General features: G+C 44.1%; 1 protein-coding gene across 1 annotated transcript in view; it reads left to right on the top strand.

Annotated features, from left to right (window-relative positions):
- The window catches only part of SOCS4 (suppressor of cytokine signaling 4), an 11,336-nt gene extending 1,334 nt beyond the window's left edge, over positions 1–10,002 (top strand). Inside the window, exon 2 of the mRNA XM_018559410.1 lies at positions 8,526–10,002. Within this exon, the coding sequence (XP_018414912.1) occupies positions 8,582–9,862 (1,281 nt within the window). The 5' untranslated portion in view covers positions 8,526–8,581 and the 3' untranslated portion in view covers positions 9,863–10,002. The remainder of the gene's footprint in view (positions 1–8,525) is intronic.
- The last annotated feature ends 993 nt before the right edge of the window (positions 10,003–10,995 follow it).

The raw sequence follows: 10,995 nt of genomic DNA, 5'->3' as shown, positions 1-10,995 counted from the left end.
ATCACTGTTCTATTAAGATTCACTGTGCTGAAAAGTGTATCTCAAAATTATTTTTAAAATCTTAGGAATATTCTGTGGTATAATTTGTTAAATAATTTACTCCTTAGACGATTGGACCCCCCATACATGGGTGCAGATTGCATTGAATGATTCCGATACAATCTTACAACAATTTGACCATGTATGAGCAGAATGCAATTGAAGCCGGTAGTCCATGACCCTCAAGGTGTTTTTTGGTCCAGCTGGGAGATTCCTGGGTATTAATGTTTTCCCGCTGGATAAGCATGTATTGTATTGCTGTACGGAGGGCTCATCCAACATGCTCTACGATTTACCTGAAAGCAACTCCCTACTTTTCTCTTTTACAATCTTGCTGTTCCATGTTTCCATGACTGAACCGCTTTCTCATTTGAATTTTCAGCTTGTAGCCGCCATTTGATTATCAAACAACATCAATTAATCGCTAAATATAACAGAGTTTTCAGTCAGTCTGAGCAAATTGTATCCAAAAATGTCAGCACAGGATTCAGGCTTTGTTCACACCTAGGTGGCACCGATTTTGTGCGTTTGTACGTGCGTTAGCAGCATGCGGTTATTTGCGTGTTGTATGCGCGTTTTACCGCGCGTACATGAAAACACACGTTTTGATTGGCAGTACATAAACCATTGCGCGCGTATAAACGCGCAAAAACGCTCACGGAAATGTACAACATGCTTCTGTTGCGCGTTTTTGGGCATTTCCAATAAAGTCTATGGGGCTTTTAACTGCCTTAAGAAGCTCCTGTATCTTTTCAGGCGTTTGGCGTTTTCTGCTCAGGTGTGAACCAGGGCCATTGAAAATCATGGGATTTCTTGTGTTAGGCTGGGCACATACCTTACAACCATCGCAAGACTTTGCATAGGCAAAGACTTTGCATCTTGCATAGGCAGATCGTACTTGCGATGATCGCAAGCCACGCCCCCTGAGGGGCGTGCTTCCGATGACCGCAATGCCGAACGGGCAGTGTGCGCTTGCACACACCGGCCCGCCTGGCTTTGATCTTACGAACATGCTACACACCCGCCGAACATTGTACGATGCTCGGCGGGTTTTCGAACATCTTCGTAAGTTAAAAGTCGTGCAACCTTACAGTAGTAGAGGTCGCACGGCTTCCACACACCTTACGATAATCGTACGATCGCGGGATTTCCCGCAATTATCGTAAGGTGTGTGGGGACCTTCAGGCCCCGTTCACATTGAGCGATTTATCGCGTGGTAATTCCCGCGATATTGCGGCAATTTACCGCACGATATCGCTCTCCAATGCTTCTCAATGGGGCGAAGGGTCCTGCTGTCGCGGGTCACGCGTCGCTACAGCAAGACCCCTTTTTGGAGCGGATTTAGCCGCGATTCAAGCTTGCTCAATGCAAGCATTTGCGTGATATCGCGCAAAATGCAAATCTCGTGATATCGCGCAAAATGCAAATCGCATTGATTTGCGAACCGCTCAATGTGAACGGGGCCTTAGGCAGTTAAAAGTGCTTTTCAAACTGCTCAAAAACTTCTAGGTGTGAACCAGGGCTTAAAAATCCCTTTTTCCAATGCCCTTCCCTCACCAAAAAAACCCCAACATCTGGCAATCTCTTTCATATACACATTTAAATTCTACATTTTAAATATTCGTATTTTTATTTATTTGACATATTTTAGTAATTTTAAAAATATTTTTGGGTGCAGTAACACTTGAAATCAGCAGTAAAATCTTCTGTGCTTTCAAAACATTTCAGATGGGCCTATTACAGGTCAAATCGTTGTTCTTTGTTTTTTTTCCATGGGTCTTTTTTGACAAGTTTTGGTCAATACAAAGCACCTTGGGGGCATTTTCCATCCAGTTTCTGTATATTTTTAGAAAGGTGAAGATGCCAAGCGACATTTGTATCGCTGATAAGTTTTTTGTTTTTTTAATTTCCAACAAACTTCAAATTTTTATACACAAATGTTTTATAAGAAAAATTTAAACTTTGTGTCATCTGATGCTTTCAATGACGGGAATCTGGAGGAGTAACGGTGTAATTTTTAATGGTTTTCCTTTTTCCCCTTATCTAGCCACTTTTTTAACATTACTTCATCTCATTTCCTAAATAACTTGACAATAAAAATGTTTTTTCAGTTTTAGATAGAGTGAGGAATCTCTGTGCGGTCACTTTGACTAGAAGTGAGCCAAATGTACCTAAAGGGGGGCACACACAGTAATAAAATCTTCTTTTTAAAAAAAGTAGAGTAGGGAAGGGTTCAGGGCCGGATTTACTCTCTCTGCTGCCCCAAGGCCAGGTTCCTCAATGTGCTCCCTACCCGCCAACCCCCCCTTCCCCCCTTCCCCATGGAGAATGGCAGACCTGCAGGCTGCATACAGGTGATCTCGGCCACATCGCTGAGATCACTTTTACAAAACAAGCGGCGGCTTCCCCACTGTACATTTTAGCTCTACTTGCCCAAAGCCGGGCTAAATGTAGAAAACAACTTCCTGCCCGGCGCCTGGAACTGCATGTCCCGGGCATCGGGAGATAGGAATTCCACACCCCTGCTGCCCCTCTACTTCCTGCTGCCCCAAGGCCAGGCCTTGGTTGGCCTTGTGGGAAATCCGGCCCTGGAAGGGTTACAACCTCTGTTTTATTCGTTGTCTGTGCTTTATTTATAAATGTCAGGTCACCATTCCCCACTGCAACCTAAACTAACAAATAAATGACTAGGCTGCATGTAAGCGAGCCTACAGGCAGTGTACAGGCCTTTGAGAAGGTGCCCAGGTTGCATTGAGGGATGAAAGTTTGGTTGGGTCAAGTGCACGAGTTACAACTCAAGATTGGCCTTCTTGGCATCTCCCAGGGGTTCAGGGGCTCCTAGTGCATACAATGGCGGGGCGGGGGTTATTAATATCTTGTGGCCCCTGCTGTAACACGCCAATGCCATAGGTCCTCCCAAATTTAATCCCAACTGAGCCATTAAACAGAACCACAATTGAGGTGAATTAGGTCTGGGCAACCTCCAAGCCACTACAAGTCCCATCTCAGTCTCCAACCAGCATGTAGCGGGTCTTGCTGAGGCTTGTCATTCTTTAGTATCTTAGGAGTCGTCAGCTGCACAGATCTAGCTTGAAAGTGGAACCCCGCTGCTGCTGCTGCTGACTGTCAGTCATTTTTCCGCATCATCAGACTGCCGTTCATTCACAAAGTCCTGTGTTTTACGGTTGTTTGCAAATGCCGGTCAATAGCAGTATTGATCTGTTCTGACAATGTGCATTGCATAGCAGGAGACTCTGCACAGCATCTGCGACGTTGCTGAATAACTGAATTCTGTGATGCAGAGGGGCTGGCTGGAACAAAGGAAGAGCAGGGCTGTTGCACATGGCAACCAATCCCGACATTACTGGCATGAAAAAGAAAAAATATATTGTGTGACCTGGTTGTTATACAGTAAATCGGGGGTGGGAAACCTTGGCAATCCAGCTGTGACCAAAACTACAAATTCTATCATGCCTCTGCCTCTAGTAGTCAGTCTTCCAGTGCATCATGGGACATGTAGTTGGAGTGTCGAGGTTTTCTACCCCTGCAGTAAATTATCTTAACTTTGCTATGGGTACGCTACGCCAAGCACAGAGGTTACTGTCACCCCATCACAATTTCCAGTCAGTCATTTCTTCTTTGCATTACAAGTACCCTATTGAATTTCTTCATGATCAAATCAAATAAATGGCACCCTTTAGGTGCAGATAGGAATGCCCTTCGCTAAGGCCTCCTTCCCACTGACCCACTGAGCCTTCACTCTGATCCTCACTGTAGCCCTCACATTGACTCTCCTCGCACCTCTGACCTTAACACCAACCCTCCCTCTGACCCTAACACTAACCCCCCATGTAACCTAAATCCTAATGTTGTCTCTCTCTCTAGCCCTAAGACTAACTTTAACCCTGACACTAATTCCCCCCATAGCGCTAAAATTGACCGTTACTGTAACCTAAATCCTAACATGGTCTCTGCCTCTAACTCTCTCTGTAGCCTAAATCCTAACACTTTTTTTCTCCCTCTAACACAAACGCTAACCCTAATCTTCCCACTGACCCTAACACTGATCTTCACCCTAACTATCCCTGTAACCTAAATCCTAACACTCTTTCCCTCGAACCCTAAAATTAACTCTTATACTAATCCTCCCTCTCTTGCTAACATAACCTCTAAACCTCTTTTAACCCAAACACAAATCCTTCCCCGTGACCTAAATCCTAAATCTATCTCTCCCTCTAATCCTAACACTAATCCCTCTTCTAACCCTTCCAGTAACCCTAACACTGACCTTATACACTAATCATCCCCATAACCCTCATCTCTACTTATAACCCTAACACCAACCTTCTCTAATGTGACCTTAACCTGTTGACCTCCTCACCTTTCCTGCGTTGAGCCCCTCGGTGCCAAAGACCAACTATTCCTGTCCAAAAGATACCGGCAATGGAGCCCCGGCAGAGGACTCTACGGCTATACTCAGCAGAGATATCTGTATTCATTGAATTAACCCTTTAAAAGGTTTTCTGTTCTTTAATTTTTGTATGTGATGGAGATTTGTGTATCACAGTTGGGAACCGGTTCTCCATATGAACCTTTCATCCCGGAAAGAGCAGAGTCGGAGCCGGATCCTCCGGTTCTGCGGTGTCTTTTAAAGCTGAGTTCAGAATGAACCGGGTCACTAAAACTTGTTTCATCCACACATAGCGCAGAGGAAGAAGTGTTTACCAACAAAATGTGTTCTGTAGCCGGGACGGGCAGCATCACGTGTTCTTGCTAACAGAACATATGGAATTAAAGGGAACAGAGGATGCCATTGCTATCCTCACAAAACTGGAATAATGCCATTTGGTTGGGTCAACTAATATATAAATATTACAAAAATGGGATCCAGAGGCAATTCTTTACAATTTGAGGTCTTTTTCCAGTATCTCTGGGCAGGTGCTCCCGCTTAATACTTGAATCATGTACATACCGTAAGTAAGTGATTTGGGCTCCATAGCGGCTTATTTGTGTAGAGCTGAGCCATTAAGAACTATAAGGGTCCATTCACATTTTCGTGGTGCATTGCACTAATGTACATGCGCACATTATATGTCAATTTAAATGTCACCCCAATTTATGAGGCCACACTGTTCCAGGGCACATGTGTTGGAGTGCATTGCCGTGCTCTGTACACACTACCGCTCCTTGTGATGCACTGTAGGCCAACAATTGTCTGGGTACTATGAGCTGCTTTCTACCCACTTCTGCCTCATTAACATCTGTATGTAACTCCTTCCTGATCAGCTTCCCATGCTCCTATTAAATCTGGTGCATTTTTGGGATGTCATTGTGCATTGCCAGCCCATTTATTTAATGGGCTGCTATAAAGCAAGGCATGTCAATGTGTGAAAGAAATGCTTGTTTCATGCATGTGCATTCAGGGCCATCCCTATAATTTGGCAGTCTCAGGGGGTTGCCTCAAGCAGCATCTCACTAGGTCACATGGGGAAGGGGGGGAGGTGTGCCGACTTTCCAGCCAGAGCATCCCAGGTTGCTAAGAGCTCTTACTCAACTCACTGATGTCACTGGCTGCCAGGAGCTGAGCAGGACACTCTAGCTGGCATCCCACCAGCTCCTGGCAACCAGTGTCGTCAATTATCAGGGCGGGATGCCGTTAACTACAAGCCAGCCCCTGATTCCCCCCCAATCCCGAAACGTCCACCACAAGCTGCCAACAAACGTGCACAAAGAACACCGAACCCCCCCTGGAATGTGCATTAAGCTTCCCAGCCTCAGATGGCTTGACGTCTAGGGACACCCCTGCGTGCATTAAAACAACCTAATACAAAATGGTGACTGGCCCCTAAAGGAAATCTTGTTTAAATGAGGCACTAAAGCAATGGCTACCTCTGTACTCCAGCTGCTGTGGAACTAAAAGTCCCATGATGCATTGCAAGACTCTGGCAGCCACAGGCATGACTCCCAGAAGCAGGGGCATGATGGGTTTTCTGGTGTAACCTCAGCTAGAGTGCCGAGGCTGCCTACCCCCTGCACTAAAGTGATGGGAAATCTGAGCTTTTACAGTTGTCACCAGAACAGGTGGTGACAGGAAATCTAATAATGGAAATACAGATATTTAAAAAAAAACAAAAATCAAAACTAATCTAAAATAAAATACTTTATTGGGCCCATTTTAAAATGCTGTAGATCTTTAATAACCTAAATTTGCTTCCCCCAATGTCTATTCATCCGGCTGCCTCTCTGAACATCCCATTATTATTGCTCTTGCGTAAAGTCAGCAAAAAAAAAAAATCCTAATATTGTTTCATTGTGAATTGAGAGGCCGAGGCGAGTTACTGTAGGCCGGATGACGGTCACTGAGTGTCACAAATGATGTATGCTGTAATTCCGAGGCGCTGCTCCATTCAGAAAATCCTCTGTGTACACGGCTCCCTCGATGACTCATCCATCTCATCCTCCTTTTCATCCTATTTATTTTTTTGCCTGTGGCAGCAGAGTATTCATTTGGTGTCGGCTTTCCCCTTTGTGGTCACTTAGACTTGTCCTGACTTGTAAAGCAACTTAATACCAAGAGCGACTGGACACAATGAGCTCACCAGCCGACGGCCAGGAAAATCCCTCTTCAAAAGATTGCTAAAAGGAGTTCACCATCATTCAAATAAATGCACCCGTGAACAGGACTGTATTCACAAGACGTGATGCCCTGGGCGTAGCCGAACCATGGAACCCTTTTGCACGATCTCGGCCCCTTGCCTCATTGTTTTAGTTAAAAAAAATAGCTGGCATAAGCTCTTGGAGGCATCACGAGGTCTGATTTTTAGGCTGAATGACTCTTTATTAGTCCAGACTCCCAAACAAGACAAAGGAGAGTCAGTTTCATGTCTCCTATACTATAAAGAGTCTTCTGATTCCTTTTACCATCCCTCTTTCCCCCTATTGTTCTCTAACTAAATGTATCCACAATTGTCCAGAAGTGAACATTTGCCCAACAAAATAAGCAAAAAGGTTTTCCGTTTGTACTTTTTAAAGGTCGTTGCTGCCCCCCAGCCCCCCAGCCAGAGCTCCATTATGGTAACCACAGCCCTGTCTCTGAATGTGCCTCCCGCTCACACCAAAGAAGCATTTGCCTTTGCTACTACGGAACAAATTTTAGTACAAAAGATCTTTTGTGAACCTTTTCTAGCACAGTGACATCAAACCCCGTGATTTGGAGGAGAAGGAGCTCCACACTAATGTTTGTGAGGCCAAATATTATATTTTCATCGCAATATATCCTAAAACATCCAACACATTTCAGAGGTTCTAGTAGGGATGCAGCGAAAATACATTTTTAGACCGAAACTGAAATTAAAAAAAATTTGCCACCTGATATTTCCCTTTTTAAAATAGAAAAAGAGATTCACACAGAGTCCTCCATCTCTTTTTCCGCACCCCCTGTTATGAATGAACAGGAAGCCTCTTTACTGAATGCTCCTGTCCATTCATAAACTGAGGAGATAGTATCCGTTACTATGTCCACAATCCTGAATGAACAGGAAGTGATGTAGAGCACTTCCTGTTCATTCATAACTGGGGTCATAGTAAGCATACTATGCCCTCAGTTATTGTACCATAACGATGCATCTCTAATTCTAAGGGATCTCACTTCATCAGAGCTAATTAAACTGGTGGAAATATGATTGATGCCGGACTAGAAAAGGTTCAAAAATAGATACTTATGTTATTCTACTCTAAAATTGGAACCCCTGAAACGTGTTGTTTCCGATAAACAATGACAAAATAAATTAACTAGGACTCTCAACCTCCTGGTATAGCGCTTCTTTTGGATTTTGTCTGAAGCACCTCCAGGGGGTAACACTGTGTGAGAGCGTCCAAACCCGAGTCACTGCACTCCACTTCATATAGTCTATGCCACACTTCAAAAGCAAACCTTCTACGGATCCAGGGCATCCAACCCATTCCTTCTTAATCTAACACACTGAAGATTTTCTTTTTTACTTTTTATGCCTTAGAAATAATATGCATCCTGGAATACTAATCCTTTTGCTACACTGGTTAGAATACAAGGGCCTACTATACTGTCCCCCAAGTTGGTTTATATCATGTATTTTATGGCTTTGCTTTATATTTTATTTATATTTATCATACATTTTTACTTCTTGCATTGGCTGTTGAAGGATCCATTGCAACTGGTGCCCAAGTGTTGCCCTTTTCTATGCATGACAGTGGTTTGCTATGACTATTCATACATTTTATAGTCACCTGTAGGTAACTATGGGCAGACTATAGTGGTGCCAATCAAACTGAAACATTTCCCATAAGACAGCTTATGCTGGGCCCCATTTTGGCCAGTCACAGTCTAAAACCAAATGTATTAAGACTTTTCTTACAGTTATAGGTGGTATAGTTGGGGGAAAGCAAACATAATTTTGGTGCTGTCTGTGTACATTATTCTAATCATGTAATTATATTTTATTGTACAGGTAATTCTGGAGAGAACCACACACACAATCAACAGTAGGTCATCTTTTTATTGACAATGGCTGAAAACCTTGAGGACAAACTCAGTGATCTTGATGTGAGACCTAAAAGCAGTCGCAGTAGAAGTGCGGACAGGAAAGATGGCTACCTTTGGAGTGGCAAGAAGAAGTTGAACAAAAATGGATCTGATGGAGATGCTGAGACTGTGCCAGAGAAGGCAGAAGGTCCCTCAAAAAGCCAAGAGAGGAAGCCCAGTTGTTCATCCTTTGAACTTGACTTGGACCGCTCCTGTGGACATAAGCTGTTGGGGAGGTCTTTAAAGCAAAAACTGCAAGATGCTGTTGGGCAATGCTTCCCCATAAAAACGTGCAGCAGCCGCCACTCATCCGTATTGTCTTCCAAAAGGAAAATTCATATCAGCGAATTAATGCTGGACAAATGCCCTTTCCCTCCAAAGTCTGACCTTGCTTATCGCTGGCATTTCATCAAACGGCACACGGCTCCGGTCAACCAGTCCCAGAAACAGTGGGTTATTAGGGATGCTCCTAAATTAGAACCAATAGACATGGCCGACCAGAGCTCGGATTGTGGAGAGGACATCTTGTCTGACGAGCCTCTTTTTTCTTGTGAGGCAAGCTGTGGTTCGGTGGAGTCCTTCACCAAGGTGGTGAGGAGCAGCAAGGAGGACAGCGATAATGACTCGGACGACGAGGTCCTAACACTGTGCGCCAGCTCAAGAAAGAGAAACAAACCCAAATGGGAAATGGAGGATGAGATTTTCCACCCTGCCACCCCACCTAAATATCACACGCAGATAGATTACGTCCATTGCCTTGTCCCAGACCTCTTTCAGATCAATACCAACCCATGTTATTGGGGGGTGATGGATAGATACGCAGCAGAGGCGCTCTTGGAAGGTAAGCCCGAGGGGACATTCTTACTGAGGGACTCTGCTCAAGAGGACTATTTATTTTCTGTGAGTTTCCGACGCTACAGCCGCTCCCTGCATGCCAGGATTGAACAATGGAACCACAACTTTAGCTTTGATGCTCATGACCCCTGTGTGTTCCACGCGCCCAATGTCACAGGGTTGTTAGAACATTACAAAGACCCCAGTTCCTGTATGTTCTTCGAACCCCTCCTGTCCAGTCCCCTCCACAGGACATTTCCCTTCTCCTTGCAGCACATCTGCAGGTCCGTAATCTGCAGCTCCACCAATTACGACGGCATTGATGCCCTGCCCGTCCCGTCTTCCATGAAACTTTATTTGAAAGAGTATCATTACAAGTCCAAAGTGAGGGTGCGCCGCGTGGACTTACCAGAGCGGCATCAAAAGTGATACGACTCATATGACATATTTTTATGCTTTGGTCTTTTGACCTGTTTTCTACAAGAAAGCTTGTAATCTATCACAATAAACTTCCTAAGCCGCAAATGTATTATTTTTGTAGTGGTAAATCGAGGAAGTGATCTGTAACATTTCACAGGAAGGCAGGAGACTGCCAACACTTCTTCATCCAATAAGTTGTTTATAAAACAGTGTTTAATAAGGTTGGTCGATGATTTCAGTTATCATGTCATGCCAATAAAATTATATCAAATGGTGGACGTTTTCTATGCACCTCCTGTTTTGCTTTTAAGAGGACCTCAAGATAGTGTTGGGGGCAGTTTGGCCCCATTAATAAAAGTCTCTGAAGTAGAAAGCGACAATGTCAGATAGGGGAAACTTCATTGTGACAGATGTCAAAAACCTATTTCCTCTGTTTTGCCTAAGGCCCTCTGCTCCCCTGTCAGACGGGAAAGTCTTTAGATGAGAATGAAGTGATAGGACGTGGTTTCCTACTAGGGTTTCCACCTTTTTTTCAAGCGAAACGCGAACACTCCACCTACACTTAGGCCCCATTCACACTGAGCGACATGAAAATCGCACGATTTTATATGGAGCGATATTGAGTGACTTGTTCCTATTGGGCTGTATGCAATCAGGAGCAAAATCGCTCAAAATAGCTCGAAAAAAGGGTCATGTAGGAGCGACAAGCTACAGCGACGAGCTACAAGCGATATTGATTGGCGAGATGTAAACAGCTCCATTTGAAATGGATTGGAGAAGCTACATAGAGCGATATAGTGTGTAAATATGAGCGATATCGCTGGAAAAATCGCTTGATAAATCGCTCAGTGTGAATGGGGCCTTAGACATTTTTCGGGGAGAATGAGTCGTGGCTTATTCATCTGTAAATAGCGCCACCCATTCATGTGTAAATATCACAGTTGAGGCTATTTTCAAGGGGGATATTGGCACCCCGGCATTTCTGTCAGTTAATGCACCACTTCGTGCAGAAAATTGTTGCAATTACAAATGTTTTGGCATTCTCATGTTTATTTCTTTTCTTTGTATTGGTGACACAAAAAAGTAAAGAAAAAAACAAAAGCCAAATCTGACACATTCCACGCAAAACTCCAGAAATGCAA

Source organism: Nanorana parkeri, unplaced genomic scaffold, assembly GCF_000935625.1.
Source record: "Nanorana parkeri isolate BGI_ZX_2015 unplaced genomic scaffold, ASM93562v1 scaffold392, whole genome shotgun sequence".
Classification (NCBI taxonomy): Eukaryota; Metazoa; Chordata; class Amphibia; order Anura; family Dicroglossidae; genus Nanorana; species Nanorana parkeri.
The sequence above is the reverse complement of the archived record's forward strand: the minus strand, read 5'-3'. Positions and strand labels throughout refer to the sequence as shown.